Source organism: Fukomys damarensis, unplaced genomic scaffold (assembly GCF_012274545.1).
Source record: "Fukomys damarensis isolate Sample0158 unplaced genomic scaffold, DMR_v1.0_HiC HiC_scaffold_22, whole genome shotgun sequence".
Classification (NCBI taxonomy): domain Eukaryota; kingdom Metazoa; phylum Chordata; class Mammalia; order Rodentia; family Bathyergidae; genus Fukomys; species Fukomys damarensis.
This window is the reverse complement of record NW_022900934.1, coordinates 21,666,064-21,682,827: the sequence shown is the minus strand read 5'-3', so window position 1 is coordinate 21,682,827 and position 16,764 is coordinate 21,666,064. Positions and strand designations below refer to the sequence as shown.

At 45.1% G+C, this 16,764-nt stretch overlaps 2 protein-coding genes across 4 annotated transcripts in view; one reads left to right on the top strand and one right to left on the bottom strand.

Annotated features, from left to right (window-relative positions):
* Positions 1 to 11,565: 11,565 nt before the first annotated feature.
* Positions 11,566 to 16,764, bottom strand: part of Blcap (BLCAP apoptosis inducing factor) — a 10,094-nt gene continuing 4,895 nt past the window's right edge. Inside the window, exons 1-2 of one of the 2 annotated variants that reach the window (XM_010640042.3) lie at positions 15,074 to 15,360; positions 11,566 to 13,525 (exon numbers count right to left, since the gene is read on the bottom strand). In XM_010640042.3, the coding sequence (XP_010638344.1) occupies positions 13,088 to 13,351 (264 nt within the window). In that variant the 5' untranslated portion in view covers positions 13,352 to 13,525; positions 15,074 to 15,360 and the 3' untranslated portion in view covers positions 11,566 to 13,087. Of the gene's footprint in view, positions 13,526 to 15,073; positions 15,361 to 16,764 lie in introns of those variants that run through there. The other variant, XR_004518454.1, reaches the window with a different exon arrangement.
* Positions 15,479 to 16,764, top strand: part of Nnat (neuronatin) — a 2,403-nt gene continuing 1,117 nt past the window's right edge. Inside the window, exons 1-2 of one of the 2 annotated variants that reach the window (XM_010640043.3) lie at positions 15,479 to 15,640; positions 16,594 to 16,669. In XM_010640043.3, coding sequence (XP_010638345.1) covers positions 15,569 to 15,640; positions 16,594 to 16,669 — 148 coding nt within the window. In that variant the 5' untranslated portion in view covers positions 15,479 to 15,568. Of the gene's footprint in view, positions 15,641 to 16,593; positions 16,675 to 16,764 lie in introns of both variants that reach the window. The other variant, XM_010640044.3, reaches the window with a different exon arrangement.

The window sequence follows — 16,764 nt, the reverse complement described above, 5'->3', positions numbered from 1 at the left end:
TCTCAACCTAGTTCCTTGCAGACTACCTCCACATGGATGCCCACATTGGGCTCTACTTTTCCAAAACTGAGCTGAATAATCTTTCTTCAGCTGTCCCTTTTTCTGACTGTTCTACCTTTTATATACAGATATCCAAGATAGAGACAGGGAAGGTATCCTTGACTTTCCTTCTTTAACCCCAGCAACCAACCAATCAGTTAGAAAGTTCTCTTAACTCCATCTCCTGGATCTGATCCCCTTTCTCCATCCTCTTGGCCCCACCTTAGTTCAGGCCTTTCCTTCTCTACTTGGACCATGGCAATCATCTCTGCACTGTCCTTCAAGGGATAGACCCATAAACTTCACACTTGCACCACCATCCCTGGCTGCCCCTGTTTCCATGTCCCAAGCATACCTCTGGCCTTGCTGCTCATGTATCATTTTACTATCAGTTTGCCTGTCTTTCTTAACTCATTGCATGCTCAAGAACAAGGAGCATATCTTATTTATCTTCACATTTTAAAACTTAGCACCCTGATTGACACAAAGTAAACATTCAGTCTTTGTTTTATAAATATGCAGATCACTTACCTTCTCTTGAAACTTTGATTTCTCTTTTCTTTGACTACTACATTACTTTATAGAAAATACACACCAATTCACATACTCCCTCTCTCCTTCCCAGTATCCTCATCAACACTGGATATTCTTAAACTCCCCCTCCCATCATTTCTTGGTAAAAATCGATATTTCCTTATTGTTTTAATATTGCTTGTTGCTTATTAGTGAAGTAAAATATCTTTTCAAAAATTTTAAGTCAAATATTTCTCTTTTGTTAAAAGGTTTGGGTGAGTTACATTATTGACCTGCAAATATTTTACTCATTTTGCTTTTTGTTGTGGTATTATTTGGCTTTGGAAATATTTATGGTAGTTTGCAATAGATGTGCTTTCAACTTTTTTTTTAAAGTTGCTTTTTATGTCATTTTCTTGCTTTTTATCATAAATGAGTTCCCTCAGACACTTGTTAAATATTCAATTCCTTTTCTCCCTGGCTTTTAATGGGCTCTTAACTTCTTTTGACCTTTTCAAATTGTTTCTGAATTTGAGTATATGCACTGATGTGAAGTTGGAAAGTTTTTTTTTTTTTCCTCCTTTCTTTCTAATGAACAGTAAATCAATAGTCTGAACCTCATTTTTGGACAAGTCTTCCCTCTTGACTGCATCCCTGAGTTAAGCTATTCCTGGCTGAATATGACATTCATGGCCACAACTTTCTCAAAGCACATGCCACCTGGATGGAGAACTAAGACTACAGGTGTGATTCCAGATACAGGACAGCAATAAATATAGGGTGGAGGCAGAGAGTATTTCTGGAAGCCATGTCATGAGAGTGTGTGGAGAGATGGGTCACCTACTTTGCCAGTGAGAATGAATGAATCTAGTTGGCATCCACTCAATCTGTAGGTATCCAATCCTGCAAAGAAACATTTACTCAGGGGTGACTAGAAAGGAAGAGCCCCACCCTACCTACCCTCATCGACCTACCTGCATGGACTCTGCCAGGACATCTCACCATCTGCAGAAAAATTGTTTCAGCCAGCTTCTGCGGTGGCCATCACCATGATTCCTCCATGCTCCAAGATGTGGCCTTGACCCAGAGCTGGGAGTCACTGTGCCTCCTGTTGAATTACTCATCTAGGTACCAGAGCACCTGAGGATATGATGCTAGAGCTGGAAAGGAACTTGGTGATTATCTAGTCCAAGTGTCTTAGTTTTATCGAGACCCAGTGAGGGATGGTGAACTTTCTAGCTAGTGGAAGGCATCGTTGGGGAAAACCAGTATGGGGACTTTGCCCATCTAAACTAGATCACAAAAATATTTGGAACCCTAGCTTGTAAAATAATTACATAGTAAACTAGCATATTGTTCAGGGACATGGCACAGTATGTAAATGTGACCCTGAAGTCAGAGAGAACAGGCCTATTTCTGCTAGTTCTCACTGGGGGAAGTGGAATGTGCTATCTCTTCTATGTCTGGGGACAATTAAGAATCTCAGGTGATAGAAGCACTCAACCAAAAGATTGGGTGTGTCTATACGGACATCCTCAAATCTCAGACTTTGAGTGGAGAATACTTTGATTGTATGAAACCCCCAACCTATGCACAACTGCACTAATGAGAGTGCTTGGTTCCCCCAGACTTTTTTTTTTTTTTTTTTTTTTTAAGGCAGGATTTCACTATATAAATCAGACTGGTCTTAAACTCACTATTTAGCCCAGGCTGGCCTTGAACTCTTGAACTCATGGCAATCCTCCTGCCTCAGCCGAGTGCTGGGATTACGGGCATGCACCACCACGCCCAGCTGGTCCTCACAGTCTTGACCATCATGTGGATATCAATTGTGAATCCCTACACCAGTGATGGCAAACCTTTTAGAGTTTTCAATGATAACAAAGAGTTGGCTGTAGCATGCATGCCAGCCATAGGTTTGCCATAGGTTTGCCTTAGGCAATGTGACCCAGTTTGTCAAAGGATGGGACTCTTGCTCTTTTCTATCATTAATAGTGTAATTTTGGTATTTTCCCCTTTGATCTAATTTCTCATTTCAGCTATTCACTTTACATCAGCACAATTTACTTAAAACCTCCCGCAAGGGCCTGAGGATAGATGAACTCCCTGGCCTAGTGCTAAGCTTCCCAGGTTGCAGGGTGGGGATGGGGGCGTTGTTGCATGCTTGCTGCTAAGGCCAATCTCTATCTGTTCATCTAGTCTGGTCCATTCCAGGTAACCTTAGATCCAGGCAACGTTCACTGTTGGGTTTCCCTCTTGATGTTATTTTGTTATTTTTTTGCTTGAGGAGGTTCCCCCTCAGACACTTGTTAAGTACTCAATTCCTCCTCCCTTAGTTTTTAACGGACTCATCTCTCCTATTTGACTTTTAAAATAGGTGTTATCTTCCTTGGCCCTACCTCCTCCGAAAAGCTGTGCTTCAGCCCTCAAGCCCTATCTAACTTCCATAATCTCTCTTGTGCCTTACCCCCAGCTTTCCACTTCAGGGAGCCTTCTACCTGCTTTCCCCCTCACAGCTGGAGAGAGGATGAGAACAGTGGTTAAACTGAAGCTTTAGAGGACAATGGAGAGCCAGGGATTTAGCTCAGTGGTGCTGGGCCTGCCTTGCGTCATGCGTTCGATCTCAGGTACCGCCAAAAAAAAAAAAAAAAAAAAAATTGTATTGATTCGAGGACAATGGGATAGGGTGCAAATCTCAACCCTACCCTAATCTTGGGCAGGCTGCTTCATCTTTGGAATTCCTTCTGTATAGCAGGCATAATTGCAGCAAATTTTGGAAGTGCAGTGAGGTTTTTGAGAGGTACTGCTGGTAAACTGCTCATTGGGCCTAATCCAAAACAAAGTACTTGCCAAATATGAGCTAAATTAGAAAAGTACAGTTTAAACAGGTGCTTCCACCCTTCCATGTCTTTCCCCTCACAGCTGGAAGAAGCAGTCTGTGCCTCTCATCTCACTTTTTCCTCTGATTCTATCCTCCTCCCATGGCAACATGATATCTGCCCCTAGTCTGCTGACCCCAACAGGGACAAAATACCTTTTAAGTGACTCAATGTCCCTTTCTGGTTCTCTCACTGGTGGTAATTACCAGAGGAGACCCCCCATTCTTTCTCAAAACCCAACCCTTGATATCTGCTCCTTGAGCAATCTCCTGGCCTCTCATGTGAAAGAGGCCATCTCTTTGGGGAGGACAGATGGGCTCATCTCTCTGGGCACCTGGAGAGGCACAGAAGGAGCACACAGTGGTAGGTGGGAGCCAGACTATGGACAGTGCCTTCTCTACTAATGGAGAGAGTTCCATCCTCTAGGCAATGGAAAAGACAAAAGTTAAGTCAAGAGCCACAGAGTAAGAACCAAGCTAGTAAGGAAGCCTAACAGTGACCATGTGGATGATAGCTTTAAGGGGATAGGATTGGAAGCAAAGAGACATCTGGTGCAAATGATGAACCAGAGATGACTGGGTCCAAGTTAAAAGGAGGAGATAGACACAGGAAAGATTAAAGGGCCAAACTAGAAACTAGAGGTGTGGTGGTGTCATTATGATCAGGGAGAAGGGGCACAGTCCAGTCTCATTGGCTCAGGACATCACTCATTATTGCACACTCCGACTATTAGGAGGGCAGAGTCAAAGGGGCCATTGATTGCAGTAGCTATCATGTGTTTTGTGTGCCTGTGGGCCCCAGTTCTTGTTAGTGCAAAATACAATCACATGGTGTTCATACAAGTGGCTCTGACAGAGGATGACCCAACTGAAAAAGAGAACTATAGGCCAATCGCACTAATGAACACAGATGCAAAAGTCCTTAATAAGATACTGGCAAATAGAATGCAGAAGATCATCAAGAAGATCATACACTCTGACCAAGTGGGATTCATCCCAGAGATGTAGGGATGGTTCAACATACACAAATCAAAAAATGTAATACTATATTAATAGAGCCAAGGACAAAAACCATATGATCATCTCAATAGATGCAGAAAAAGCATTTGACAAAAATCCAATACACATTTATAATAAAAACCCTCCAAAAATTGGAATAGATGGTCTCTGCCTCAGTCTGATAAAATCTATCTATAAAAAAACTATAGGAAACCCATGGGGGATTAGGTGCTGCCACCTGCCTCACAAGTGCAAAGTCCTGAGTTCAATCCCCAGTATCGAAAAAAAAAAAAAAAAAAAGATTAAAACTAGACCTATAGCTCTCACCATACACTAAACTAAAATTGAAATGGATTAAAGATCTAAATATTAAGACAGAAACACTAAACTGGCTGGAAGAGAGGTTAGGTAAAACTCTTGAAGACACTGGTATAAGAAAAGATTTTATGAACAAAACGTCAGTTGCCGGTGAACTAGCACAAACAATCAACAAGTGGGATCTCTTATTAAAAAGCTTCTGCACAGCAAGAGAAATGACCAATAGTGTAAAGAGACAACCCACAATGTGGGAAAAACTTTTCACCAGCACTTCCTCAGACAAAGGTCTACTACATAGAATACAGAGAACTTTAAAAAAATCAGACCTCCCAAATTTAAAGAACCAATCCAAAAAATGGGCATCTGAAATGAGCAGAAATTTCTCAAAGAAGTAGAAATAGCAAATAAACATATGGAAAAATGTTCAACATCACTGGTCATTCGAGAGATGCATATAAAAACAACTCTGAGATTCTACTTCACCCCAGAAAGAATAGCTGCTGTCATGAAATCAATCAATAACAAATGCTGGCAGGGCTGCGGGGAAAGAGGAACCCTGCTCCACTGCTGGTGGGAGCGTAGACTGGTGCAACTGCTGTGGAAATCAATATGGAGACGCCTCACAGAACTAGGATTGGAGGTCCCATTTGACCCAGCTATTCATCTGCTGGGTATCTTCCCCAAAGATTTAAAAGAATCATACCACAGTGATACATATGCACTCATGTTCACATAGCACAATTCATGATAGCTAAAACTTGGAAGCAGCCCAGTTGTCCATCAATGGGAGACTGGATAAAGAAAATGTGTTTTTTAATTTTTATTTTTATAAAATGGAGTACTGCTCAACCATAAAGAATGAGGAACTAGAGACATTTATAGCTAAATGGATGCACACTGAGGCAGTACTCAAGTGAAATACATGGGACACATGTGTAAATACCAAATAGTTTCTCTAGTGTGAGAAACTGAAAGTGTAAATAAGGACTAAAAGTTATAATAGATAATGTGAAATAGGAAGAAAAAGTGCAAAGGGGAAGGGGAAGGGAGGGGTAGGGGAAAAGAAAGAAGGGAATGGAATTAATATGAGAAAAAGAAAAATGGAAACAGTCTTTGTAGATAGGGTGGAGGGGTTGAAGGGAGGGCAGGAGAATGAGGCAAGATGGATTACGTAATGGTGCAAATTTCCAATGATGAATGTCATTATATTATATACCTTAAATGTGCCAATAAAATTAATTGAAAGAATAAATAAATGATGCTAGATAAATATTTTAAAAATGGCTCTGAGCGTAGAAATTAGAACTGGTTCATATTTGATCAGTAAGTAAAAACAAACAAAACCCAAAGCCAACTACCAAAATGCAGCCCCCCACCAAACAGTAGCAGCCTGACCCTCACACTACCACAGCTGAGAGTCTGCAAGCTGCACTGATGCTGAGTCTCCAACTGGGGTGAACAAACAGGGCCAGAGGCAAGACTTCAAACTGGATTCTATGCTCACAGAGATGTGTGTGTGTGGCAGTGAGGTGGGGCTGAAGAGAAGGGAATTCTAACACTGCCACTTTAAAGAGGATGCTTACAATCTGTGAGGGCAGAAGAAAGAACTGTGAAGATCAGCAGTGCAGATGACCAACTCAGTTTGTGGTCAGAACTCAGGGATAAAGGGCCAGCCTGGCCTACTGCAAATCAGTGAGCAAGTCAGAGACCCTCTCAGTGAAGCTAACAAACGACACAGTCCATGCTCTGCACTCCTGCCAGCTCATCTGCCTTCCAAGTACAGGGAGGCGTGCAAAAAGACAGGAAAGCCTGGGAAGTTGCAAATGTGGTATTGAGGATATGAGGTAGGTAGAATAGAGAAAGGAAATCCCTTTAGTCTGTAAGCAACTCAGGAATCTACCTACATCCAGGCCTTGTACAGTGTCTACCATCTGATGAGACTACTCCCAAACCACATGTGGACTTTTGCTGCCAGGCTGGGAACCTTTAATGAGGTTCTTTCACAATTTTTTTTCTTTCAAAATACTAGTCTGGAGGCTGGAAATTAATCTGTCATTCCAGAGTGCCAAGAGGAAACTTGGGAAACCCCTCTTTCTGTCTAGGAACAGTCAGGTTACACAATTCATTAGAATCTCGCAACTGACTGATTGAGTCATTCATCTATCGACCCTAGAGTTGGTCAACCAATAGATAATATACCAGGCTTACTAAGACAGCTTTTGTGCCTGGTCAGGGACAAAGACTAAACCCCAGTCCTTAAGGGTTATGCAGGGCCTTACTAACCAAACGAAGGAGTTGAGTCTAGAGGCAACAGAGAAACACTGAAAAGCTTTCTGTTTTTCTCTCTCATAGACCTATGTTCTGCCTTCACTGTAAGCTTTCTCCACAGTTTTTCACTTGAGATATTTAAAGTTTATTCTTTAATGCAGAATCCTTTCTTTAAATACTTTATTGTCTTAATATTTTTTTTTTTCAGTAGCGGAGATCGAACTAGGGTCCTTGCGTTTGCAAGGCAGGCAGTGGAACCACTGAGCTAAATCCCCGACCCTCAACATACTTTCTTTTAATCAGTATCTCTCAGGCTGAAGTAATAAGGATAAAGGTCACCAATGTTTCACAGAAGATGGCTTTGAAATGTTAAAAACTCCCTTGGTCCAGCTCCATAACTGACTTATGAATAGGGAAACACAGGAGAGAATGAGTAGAGGACAGAAAGGACACATGGGAAAGGGGGTGAGATTCAAGTCCAGGGTTTTATCTTTTACTTTTCTATTCCCTCCTTGGAGGGCTGCCACCACCACTGTGGGATGAGGGATAGGCAGGGCTTAGCTTTAGCAGAGGTGGTGAACTAAGTGCATGTTTTCCATAAGCTGCCCAGGAAAAGAGGTGAGATGCCAGTACATCCCGAAGGATTAGTCTTTGGAGAAGGGTTATGTTCAATCCATGTGTGATAAAGCACTCAAACATATTCCCATACTGACTACGGGAGAATGGACAGGCAGGGATCACTCTTCAAGATGGGGAACTCTGGATGGCCACTGAACAAGTTGGTTGCCAAACAGGAACTTGAATCCAGGGCTTTGATCTCCCAGGAAAAATGATTTTGGTGTTCCTTTCCTTTTAGGGAACTGCTTCTAGAGAATGTAAAATATAATTAACAGATTTCACACCAAGTTATTGACATATACTTTCCTAAATATCTCTGCTTGCTCTACTAAAGCCCTAACAACATGGTATTGTAACTGTGACATCTGCCTATGAGACTGCTTTGGTGCCCTTCATCTTACTAACTTGAGTACCGCAAAGGGCATGGTTTATTTTGAATGCTCTTCTCATAGCTTGGTGACAAGCCTGGTCAATGCTCCTTACGGAAATGAATGAGCAGAAGACTTAGAGAATCAGATCCCAAGCCCACAAGGGGGCGCAGAACATGGGGATTAACACTGAAGACTGCTTGAGGCACATGATAAGGTGAGTCCTATAGTCTCCATTTTATATGAGGAAACAGAGGCTCAAGGAAGTGTAGTCACTAAGGCAAGGCCTAAGGCTTAGTGTTCCTTGAAGCTTCACATCAGGGCTGTTTGTTCTTCCAGGTCCATTTCCTACTCAATGTATGAGTTCCTTTCCCAGTGTCCCTAAGGGCAATGAGGGCTTCTGTCTAATCTTCAGGGGTTGCTTGGCCAGCCTTTCCCCTTTGCTTGAGCCTAGTCTATAATTGAAGTTTTGCTCAACATACTGAACTCTGCCCCTGGACCTTGGGAGACCAAACTCTGTCCTTCCTTAAGTTTTCACGAAGACACTGGACAGGGAGGCTTGCTAGACCAAGGCTGGACAGGCCTCTGTCAGGGTTGTCCGTCATGTACTAAGGATAGCACTTCTTAGATCTTTTTTTTTCTTTTCAGAGCAGTGACTCATTTATTTTGGTGGGGTGGAAGCACCACAGTGCCAACAGTCTGGGTTCTGGTTCACCTGGGGACACATGAATCTTCTCTGGCCTCCTTCCCTGTATCGGCTCAAGGAGAGATAACTTCTTTTCTATCACCTCTCATTACTTCCTCAAGTCCCAGCCCACACTTTTCCTGCCTTCTCCTTCCTCACCCATGGGTTGTTCCTTCCATCTACTTTCCATTCCCAGTGAACTAGGCAGGTTAGTGGCCTTCTTAGCAGCCCATCTACTCTCACTGCTCAAATGCTGGGCTGTTCCCTATTGAGCAAATCCTACCTTAAACAAGGTGTGGATTGAGTCACTGTCCAACTTCTACCAAGTCTTCATTCAAGATAGTTTCCAGTCAGTTGGAAACTGAAAAGTTCTCAGGATTGTTTGGGTGCCTGCCACCAGAAACTCAGCCTCAGATCTCCCAGTGGTTAGTACTTTCACTTTAAATAGACTGACCTCTTTTGCCCCACAAAGACTTTTTGAGTTCTGATTCTAGGGCAGGCAGATATTGGCGGTCTTTCATTTTATTTTCAATCCAGTCTCTTTATTTGTGAGAACAAAGATGCTTGATTAGATATAAGAAATATTATTATTTATTACTTTACTGCTCAGACATTTACACCTTACCTTCAGGTCTCAGCCTGAATGTTGGTTCTCCCAGGCCAGCATCAAATCCTTCCGAGATTCTCTTGTAGCACATGCCACAGTCCATAGTTGTGTATCTCCAGAATTATGTGCTTAGTGCTACCCACTTTTCTTCCTATTAGTCAGGTCTCCCTCATGACAGACTGTCTACTGTATAGTGAAAGGCCTAGTGCTGCCTGAGATTCTAACCAATACCAGCCAGATAAATAACAATGCAAGCCTCCCTTCCAGGCAGGAGAAACTCTCATGCCATGGCTTCCAGGAATTCAGTCACTAAGAGGAAGTCTGCCTAGCAGCAGTTGACTGTGAAGAGCGCTAGGCAATCTCTAAGAAGAAACCGAGAAAAGCTTCCTGACAGAGGCAATATTTGGGCTCACATGGTATACTAAGCATACAGCACATACCCAGGCTCTACTGAAAGTATCCTTCCACCTACTCAAGCGTATAGCCACCTACCTAAAGTGAGTCCAAGAGGACCCTATGACCCTGGAATAAAGAAACTCTTAGGATTCCAAGGATGGAAAAATTATCTTTGCTTCAAAGGCTACATTTTACCTTTAAGGAAACTGAGGCCCAGAGTAGGGCACTGACTAGTTCCAAAAGAGGTCCAGGCCTAGGTCTCATGGACTCTTGTGGTTGGTCACTGGGTACCATATGTGTATCATTTTTACCCCAGGAGTCACACTGATGTACAGAGTTGCAGACCATGGTTTGTCTAAGGTCTGTTGTCCCTGCTTTTGCAGAAGAGGTATTTCCTTTTCACTTTCCTGCAAGGCTTTTGGGGAAGAAGGCTTGGGGTACAGGGCCAGGTATGAAATACTGCTGGGCAGACAGACTGCTGATGTGGCAGGGTGGGCTGCAGCCTCCCTGCTGGAAAAGGCCACAAATATTTCAGAGGGAGGCCTGTTTGTGACTTTTAAGTAGGCTTAACCTAAAACAAAGCTGCTTTCTGAGGGAGAGCAAAATAAGCAATAATCTTGGCTTCATTTATCATCCAGGTGCCTCCACAGGAGAGTAAGGACACAAAAGTCTGTTTATTTGTTTTGTTTTTGGAATTTGCAATTGTCTATTTTGTCAAGTCTTTCCACTAGGCTAGAATCATGAGATCTTGTAGAGTCAGGCCTGGATTGTGCCCCTGAAATCTCCAGCAAGCCTAGTACAGGGTCTCAGTGTTTGTTGAACAGACTATCCTTTCCACATGTGTAACTTCTCAGCTAGTCAAAACTCTGCAGAACCACAAGACAGATTCAGAAACCCTGGGGGTGGGGAGAATTTAGAGATAAAAGTATCACAGAGTCAAGCAGAAAAAATGCCCAGGAGATAGGATCAGTAAGTTTGGCTCTTTGAAAATACCTCTAAAACAGACAAATCTTTGGTAAGTTTTGATCAAGAAAAAAAAAGCACGGATAAGCAATGCGAGGGGGCTAAAGAAAGGGATTTTAAAAACTAAGGAAAAACTACACACAACTTTATAGCAATGAATTAAGTCTAGGTAAGAAAAGTGAATTTCAAAATTACCAAGACCTTCACAACTTTTACCTCAGTAACTCTTCACGGCAGCCCTGTGCCTTGAGTGGACAGTGCTCCTACTATGCCTTCTGAAAGGAAGGAGTGACTCGAAGTTGAATGCCCAGCACAGGGCTCTGACAGACCTCCCCACCTTGTCTCACAGGTCACGGCCAGGGGAGCGTGTACACATCTGCCACAGGGATCCACACCACTCTTGTTCTTCTGGCCTCACTGAAGTCTGATGGTCGGACAGTTAGTCTTATTTATTTTTCCACTTGAAATGCCATGAGGGGTTTCACTGTATTTTTACTTCAAAAGCAGCACATAAAAATCCTTGATGATTAGAGCTCCAGCTGTCTTAAGTTGTTTGTCAAGGGATCAGTTACTCAGATCTCCTACAGAGGGAAACAATTTCAGGCGGGAAGCCATGGGAGCTGAGAAACACCAATGTCTCATCTCTGAAAACTTTTCAGACTCCCTCCTGTTTACCGCCTGGCCTGCCTTCTTCTCTCCCTCCCCCAGACCCACCATCTGCTCTCCAGAGAGCAGATCAAATTTTTAGGCTAAGGTACTGTGGCGCCAAGGACTCAGCCCCTTCATCCTTCCTCCTGTCCCCCAACCAATTCAGAAATCCAACACCACAACCCAAATGGACTGCAGCCACATAAAACCACAAAGTAAAGTTTATAAAGCTTTATTAAACATTTCAAACAGCTGTGCAACGAACACACCAAAAAAAAAAAAAAAAAAAAAAGCTCTAGAACAGCAGTCCAAATGTTTCACAAGTGTGGCCTTGCAGTCTTATTCCCTAGATGGACTGGCTCCAGTTCTGTCCTCTGCCTGGCCCACCTTACTCCCTCCACAGGCAAGAGAGAGGGATGGTTCCAACTGGAAGGACAATCATGCTGATCCCCAGTGGGTGGACGCCAGAAGAAAGTCTTGTTTGCCAACACTTGTTATTGAAGCGCAGAGAAAAAAAAAAGCAAGTGACAGTCACAAAGTCTTCCTGTGTCTTCTTCTCAAGGTACAGCCTATATGAGCAGGAATGAAGAAGCTCCTGGCAGGAGGATGATGGCCACTGCTCCCTTCCTTGTGTATTTTCTGAACCACCTTGAAGCCCAGTGTGCTGGTCACCTGGCAATCTCCATGCTAAATAAAAGCTGCAGTGGCACCTACTACAGCTAGCTACTGCTCAACCTCAAAACCAGAACATGTTCTTTAAAGCTTCTTTAAAAGAAATATACACATGTATTTATACACACATACGTGCACACACACGCGCGCGGGCGCACACACACACACACACACACACACACACACACACACACACACGCAGGGCACATCAAAAATATCCAAACACCTACCAAGGGAATTGTGGCTACTATGAATTACACAAATACTTTTCCATTCACTCAGCTGGGGACTGCTAGGTCTACATGAAAACATCATACCTCCATCCTGCAGAGCATGCACAGGAAACACAAGGAGGCCCCCTTCACTGGACAGCTGAGAAAGGCAGCAGGAAGGGTACAGGAAGCGAAACTGGGCTGGAAAGTAAGAGCCCAGGCACCCAGGTGAAAGAGCAACAATTTATCTGCTGCTTCTGTTAAAAATGAAGCGGAGAAAATACTGGAGGCTTGTGGACAACAAACAGTCATCACGTATATGTATCTGTCTAGCCTGCTGAACAGGGGAAGAAGGATGAAAAAGCGAGGCTCTCGGGCGTCAGCAATCTCTTCAAATTCGAGATAAGTGCAAAAATGAGCCCTGTCATGGACAGGTGCTCCCCAAAAAAGGAAAGGAGAAGAGAACTAAAGGGAAACTAGGAGAGGGACTGAGGAGTTAGTAACACTCTAGAAAGGAGGGAGATTCTGACAAGGAGGGGGTCACAGAAGTGACAATAAGACTGGCATTTTCTCTGCTCAGGCCAAGCCCAGGATGGTTGACTAGGATGGGTATAGATTCCTCGCATTAATGAAGCGAGGGGGTGGCCATCCTGCCAGCCAGGACCCAGATGGGGACAGAACACATACAATCACAAGACCACCCACAACTACAGGGTTCTACAATAAAAGCACCGGTCAGTGCTATTATTCACATTATAAGGATAAAACATCACAGGCCAAAAAGGTGCCATCAGGAATGTGATACCCGCAGGGCTACGGGATTTGAAACTCCAATGCTTTATGACCTAAGTCAATGCCTCCCCTCCCGTCTTCTGCTTCCTTGGAACACTAACAGGACGGCTGTTAGGTGCCCACAACACCAGGGTCATGTGCCGAATTCGGAAGCGGAGAATCAGTGCAGTGGTACAGGAAACAGTTTCCCCAGCAGCTATAACAGATGAGGAACAGGGCTGCCAGGAAAACCAAGGCACAGATTGTGCAAGGCTTCCGCTCCAGGAGAAAGCTGAGCAGGTAGAAGCCCATGAACATGGAGTGGCTAAACCACAGGGCGGGGTTGAGGGGCTTGGGGATGAGGAGGACGGGCAGCAGCCACTGGAGGCAATACATGATCTCTGCCGGGCAGGGCCTTCACCGAGGCTGCCGGCCACCGTTGCAGGAACCGACCTAATGGGAGCCAGTGGGTGCAGGTGGCTGCCCTCTGCTTTCTTCAACCCTCTCTCCAGGAGCTGAGCCGCTGTGCTCTCTGGCTGTCAGCCTGGGATCACCAAGGCAGCAGGGATCCTGAAGAGAAAAGTCAACACAACAGACAAACACACAAAACAGACAGACAAACAAAACAAAACAAAAAACAAAAAACAAAAAAAACAGGAACAGAATGTATACTTATTTGGGAAGATGGATCATGGTTAACAACAGCAAATGTGAATGCCCTTTCCTCCCTCCCCACCCATGGGAAGTTCTACTCATCCCTCCAAGTCACCAGTTCCAGAAGCCTCCTGGAGTGTTTCCCTTGAAGACTCCTAGGGTATCTCCCCTGGGCTTCCACTAGTGGGGGGCACCTCGAGAGCTCTCTGGCACGATCCCACACAGTGTACTGGCTTTGCCTGGACCCTGCTCAGCAGGGATCACGTATTGCCTCCTGAGGCTGCAGTCCGTCCTCAAAGGGTCCAGACCTCACAATACCGCCCTGTGGTTGCCACAGGACTGTCATGGGCTCTGTGCTGCGCCCCCATGTGCTAAAGAAGGGTTTTGTATCTAGTCTCTGCCCTGGTAGGTGCTGTGCTCTGGCAAAGTAGCCAGTTAAAGCAGTCAGAGTACACTGCAGGCAAACGATGGATCCTGGCAAACTCCTAGAAGCCATGGCAGTGATGGCATCAAATATTTTGTATAAACATGGCAGCCTGGGCTGAGTTTGTCTTTTTCAAATAGCCCAATGTCATTTTGCCAAAACCAGCCAACTTCTTCAAAGTCAGTGTCGGCAGAAAAATCATTGTGCTACTTTGTCCAAACTAAATTGGATCATTACACCTCCATCTGCTGGTACCATTGTATAGAACCTGACCTTTAGGAGCTTTTAATTAAAACTAGTTTCCTACCCACATAGGGGCAAATGCCAGTTGGTCCCTGTGCCGGGCAGCTTGCTGAAGAGAAGTACTTTAGGTGGGCCACCAGTGTGCCAGGGCGCCCTTGGAAGACTGTTTTGGGTTCCCACCCACAAAGCCCAGCTCCAGAAGGGACCCACAAGATATCTGCACTCTGTGGGACCTGCAAAACCTGCACTCCACTGGGAACGCGAAAGACAGGCACTCAGAGGTATTTGACTCCCCTTGAAGGAGGGCTATAATAGCCACACCCTTTAGCAGCCACAGCAAAACCCCCGTTCTTGCTAAAGCCGCCTAGCAAAAGGGGTACAAAGAAACATGCTGGCTGAGGCTGACCTACCGGAGCCTGGGGGAGGGGAGCGGAAGTCAGAGGTTCAAAGGGTCTGTCCAGAGGAAAACTATCCGCGAACACTTTCGGACTTCCCAGCCACGTCTAGAGTTCATTCCTTTTCTCACACACAAAGGAACCTACCCTTCCCGTACCCCTCAAGAGACACTACTGCTTTCTCACCCAGCGTGTAGCTCCCTCGCCCAGCTCCCTACAGTAGCCACTGCCACCACAGCAGACCCTGATTCTCACTACCATAAGAGGCGGGATGTGAAGAAATCAGTAAAGAGTTAGTTACACAAAGTGACTCTCACAAAGCAGAAGGCATAAGCTTAAAACTCACTACCAGGAAGAATGCTGAGCAGTGGCCTATGAAGCTGTGGCTCCTGGAAAGGGTACCTTTTTTGCTTTATCGGGCAGATGACCCCTCCCCAAAGTCGATTTTCCATAGTAGAAGAGGTCCATTCTGGTGCGGGGCTGAGCTCAAATTTGCAGATCAGGACTTGGAAAGAGGGGCGCCACACTAAGGGGCTTGCACCTCCTACCCCGTGCTCTACGCAGTCATGTTGCCCCTCCATTTTACACTGGAATTCAAAAGCGGGCACGGCGGAATCTTCTGGAAAGGGTCTAAGATGGGACTCAGGAGGTAGGGGTCGGTGTGGAAAGAGTAGATGGATTATTTTTTTTCCTCTCTCTCCTAGCGAATGAGGAGCGCCCCCGGCTCCCCCTCCTCACGAACCACCACCCCGATCGCGCATGCGCACTTAGGTGGCAGGCGGGTACTTAAGGCGCAGCCGCCGCGGCTGCAGCAGTGCGCCCAGCAGCGGACTTCGGGAGACCAGTGGACCGCGGCAAGAACCCTTGCTTTCGACCACCCACCCACCACTTGGTACCATGGCGGCAGTGGCGGCAGCCTCGGCTGAACTGCTCATCATTGGCTGGTACATCTTTCGCGTGCTGCTACAGGTAAGTGTGCTGAGGCTCGGTGGGTGAGGACTCCCGATGCGTGCACCCTAAACCTGAAAACCCGCGTCGCGATTGCCGCCTGCCAGACCCACCCTATCCCAATTGCCGCGACCCCTGTCTGCCCAAGTGCCGCTGCGGCACGCCCCTCGCTGGTTCCCCGCGCCCACATCCTCATGTAGACCCTCCCCAGTGCGCCCGCGCCAGGCCAGGAACAAAGACTCGGGGCGCGGCGGGCGCCGCAGACGATCGCCAAGGCTTTTAGCGACCTATGTGGTAAGAAAACCCGCTACACCCAGACTCAACCCCAGGAGGGAGGCGGGGCACTTGTGTGTTTCAAGACTTTACAGCTCGCCTAACAAAAAATTTGCCTTAAAAAAATTGCGCATTGCGGGTTAATTTCCTTTAAAAATATACAGAGATGTATGTACATACACACGATCATATAGAGCTTGCGAAACTGGGACGACACTTTTCAAGTTTGAAAAGGGCACTTCTCAAAACAAAAACAAAAACAAAAAACTTCACAAAAGAACCCGAGAACAAAATAGAGAAAACATAATCAACGGGTGTGTGTGGGGGGAAGCGCATTGCAGGAAAAAGAAATTAGATAAAAGCAGTTTGTAGGAGAAAAAAAAAAAACGCATTACACAGAACGCACACTGCAGGAAAAAAATAGGTAAAGGAGATAACGGAAAAAAATTGAACCGGACAAAAACAGAGGAAAAAGCCTTTTGAATAAAAACAGGAAAAAGCCTTTTGTAGGAAAAATGTAAGGGGAAAAATGCTTCCAAAAAAGTCAAAATGTTTTATTTCTTTACAGGCGAAAGTGCTTTGCATAAAAATAAATCAGAAGTGCTTTGCCCACAAAATAATTTACCCTAAAAGCTCCCTTTGCAGGAAGAATTCCCTGCTAAAAGAACCCTTTGCCAAAGGAATCGCATATTTCCTTCAAGGTGTTCCTGGAATGCTGCATTTACTGGGTAGGATTCGCTTTTCGAAACCCTCCAGGGACACAGCCCATTGCGAGAAGTGAGGTATACCTAAGTTGTGGGTCCAATCTGCTTGCCGCCATGCAGCTCTCAGCACAGTTGGAAAAGCTCCAGCTGCCCTGACTCGTGGACAAG